The sequence below is a fragment of the Sinocyclocheilus rhinocerous genome, unplaced genomic scaffold (assembly GCF_001515625.1).
Source record: "Sinocyclocheilus rhinocerous isolate Xijiao unplaced genomic scaffold, SAMN03320098_v1.1 scaffold13902, whole genome shotgun sequence".
Classification (NCBI taxonomy): Eukaryota; Metazoa; Chordata; class Actinopteri; order Cypriniformes; family Cyprinidae; genus Sinocyclocheilus; species Sinocyclocheilus rhinocerous.
The window spans coordinates 1-3,041 of NW_015658062.1; the positions used below are offsets into that span (position 1 = coordinate 1).

Consider the following 3,041-nt stretch of genomic DNA (forward strand, 5'->3'; position numbering starts at 1 on the left):
TGTCATGTTGCTTTGTGAGACAGAAATACATTTTTACGTTTTAAAAAAGATTTTGTAAACATTTTTACATTTGAAAAACATTTTACAAAAGCTATATTATTTAGTGTCATCAACAGCTGAGATGTTTCTCTATCAGTGTGTTGAAGTGTTGTTTCTCTCTCTGCTGGAGTTTGTGTTCACTCGAGTGGAAGAGAGGTTTTTGTACGAGTGTTTCATTAGATTGTAGCACTGTGGTGGACTTTCGGTGGAGGAACTAAACTGCTGCTCGGTAAGTCTGTTTAACTCTGTCGTATAAAAATATTTGATGCTCGGTAAGTCTCTATTTTAATTCTTCACTACAAACATACAATTTATATTGTTGTACAATTATTATTAGTAGTAGTATTTTAATTGAACCAGAAAAAAATATATATTTTTCTAACCATAATATTTTGGTAACACTTTACAATAATGTTTCATTTGTTAATATTAGTTAACTACATTAGTTAACTTGAACTAACAATAAAAAATTATTGTAAAGCATTTATTTTAATTGCAGCATTTACTAATACAGTATTAAAATCCAAAGTTGTATCTGCTAATATTAATTAATGGACCTGAGTTGATATGAACTAACAATGAACAGTTGTACTTTTATTAATCAATGTTAACTAAGATTAATAAATACTGTAACAAATGTTTTGCTCATTGTTAGTTAATATTAATTAACACATTAATTAACGTTAACTCATGAACCTTATTGCAAAGTGTTACACATTTTATAAATATAGTTTTACAGTAAATATTTAATCTAAAATATTGTGACATTTATATATTAAGATAACTGAATTATAATTTTTTTTTTATAATGTGGCTCACTCTTGATTTTATTAGTTTATCACATATATTATACATGGAAAAAGAGATTAAATGAAAAATATATAATTTAAAATGTAAATGGAGCTACTTTCTATAGATCAGTCAATGATTTTGAATCTCTTTTGCTCATGTTGTGCTTATAATTCAGCGCATTTTAATACAAGCACAGTTTATACAAAAATATAACTCTTTTATTTTTAATTAAAATATATTTAATTTGTAATTCCAGTGATATCATTTGTAGTCACACAATCTCTGTTTGAAATTGAGTTTTGAGTTAAACATCTCACTTAACTAAAATGCAAAGACATTATTTAGGGATATAAAAACTACTGGGGTTAAAGCAGTAAATATGTTAATGTGTTTCGCTTCTTTTTATGAGGTTTGAAATGTATGCAGTGTTTGTGTTTTCTCTGTGTTTGTGAATGTGTTGTGTTTGTCTCCTGCAGCTGGTCCCACAGTGAAGCCCTCAGTGTCTCTGCTGCCGCCCTCTTCTCTGCAGATCTCTGGAGACTCAGCCGCACTGCTCTGCCTGCTCAGCTCTTACTCTCCACAGGGGGCGCTGGTGAGCTGGACACTGGACGGCTCAGAGGTCACCGAGGGGGTTGTGACCAGCGCAGAGAGCGAGCAGGACGGCCGCTACAGCCGCAGTAGCGTCCTGACCCTCAGCAAAGCACGCTGGGAAGAGGGAGAGCTGTACGTCTGCAGAGTAACACATGATGGAGCTCCTCATGAGGCCTCGTTCCACAAGAGTCTCTGTTAGTCGCTCGCAGTGCTGATGTTTCTCCAGTGAGCGCTGCTCTCTCCTGAAGATGAGCGTATCTGAGTGTCCTGTGTCAGGCAGGATTCACATGAGTCTAGTGCTGCAGCTGTAGTCATTTACAACTCAATACTGAAAGAGAGCTCTAGTGTCAAAGCACTGGCTGATCTTTCAATCTGCTGTGTTTGCTGCAACATTCAATAAAGCTTCTCAACAAACTCCATTTGTGTCTGACAACATCATTCAACTAACAGATGAAGATGCATGCAGTGTTTGTTCAGGTGCTTTTCAGAAGCTCGATCAGTAGCAGTAAATCTAGTCAAATAAAGCTCTTGGGGTTTGAACATGGTCTCTGGAGACAGAGCTGCTCTATTCTGAGAGGATCACAATCACTCCACCCTGACAATGCAAATGGGATTTTCAGCCCACACTCCCAGAGTCACTGTTTGATTGGTTACATGATCTGGACTGAAACAGAGCAGTTTCACTTCTGCTGTAGTCAAGCAGCACGCAGACAAACTCACCATTACAATGCAGGAGATGGTGAAAATATATGTAAATCTTTCTTTAATGTTTATGAAAATGTCAGTAAAATCATAAAAATCTATGATCGTAAATACAGAATCAATCGTTCTGACAGTAATTGTGTAAGAATATAAATCTTTCTGTGGGTCGAATGTAAAGCATCACGTCCAGACAGCAGAAGAGACTGAAGTATATGAACCTACACAGCCATTGCTCACTACTGTGTTTGTTTTACAGTTTATAGTGAATGATTCACCAATCTGAACCATTTTTACAGAGGGAGTCTGAGTCACAGTCACCTGCCCACTGAAACCTAAAAACATAGTTAGATTTAGAAAGAGCAGGGTCTATGTGTAACATTCACTCTTGATAATAATAATATAATATTTTATTTTAATATTTTCGTAAAAACGTTACCTTGTATACATATACAGAGAGTCCAGATGAGGATGATGATGTTGTTCATTGTTGTTGTTGTGTCTTGTGTGATGATGAAGATTGTGTTGTGTTCTGCTCTCAGTCATGAAGTGTTAAACTCACAGCACTATAAACACTCTCAGACAAAGTGTCTCTTTATGTAAATGCTCTTAATGCTTCGAATGATCTGTATGACCAAAAATAACAGTATTTTTTTGTTGTTTGTTTCCGCTGTTCGATCGCGCCGGCGCCTCACGCACATAGCCGCGGAAACGTATTTTGAGGGGGGGGGGTCACGTGACAAGAGTGATGCGAGAAGACACACTATGATGGCGGATCCAAAAGAGTCACTTTTAATAAAACTTTCATTTCTTCGTTTAATAGCCTATAAGTGAGTATCTTTATTGTTGCTGGGTTTCCATTAAAAAAATAAATAAATAAATAACAATGAACCACAAACTAAGCATTCGTTTTAAATAAG

General features: G+C 35.8%; 1 gene segment (V, D, J or C); it reads left to right on the forward strand.

Annotated features, from left to right (window-relative positions):
• Positions 1-219: 219 nt before the first annotated feature.
• On the forward strand, positions 220-1,836 carry LOC107722039 (Ig lambda-3 chain C region-like; the record flags this gene model as incomplete). The annotated part of the segment is given in 2 exon segments: positions 220-268; positions 1,308-1,836. Coding segments are annotated over 2 exon segments (363 nt in total), but the record flags the coding sequence as incomplete, so codon positions are not given.
• Between the last annotated feature and the right edge of the window lie 1,205 nt (positions 1,837-3,041).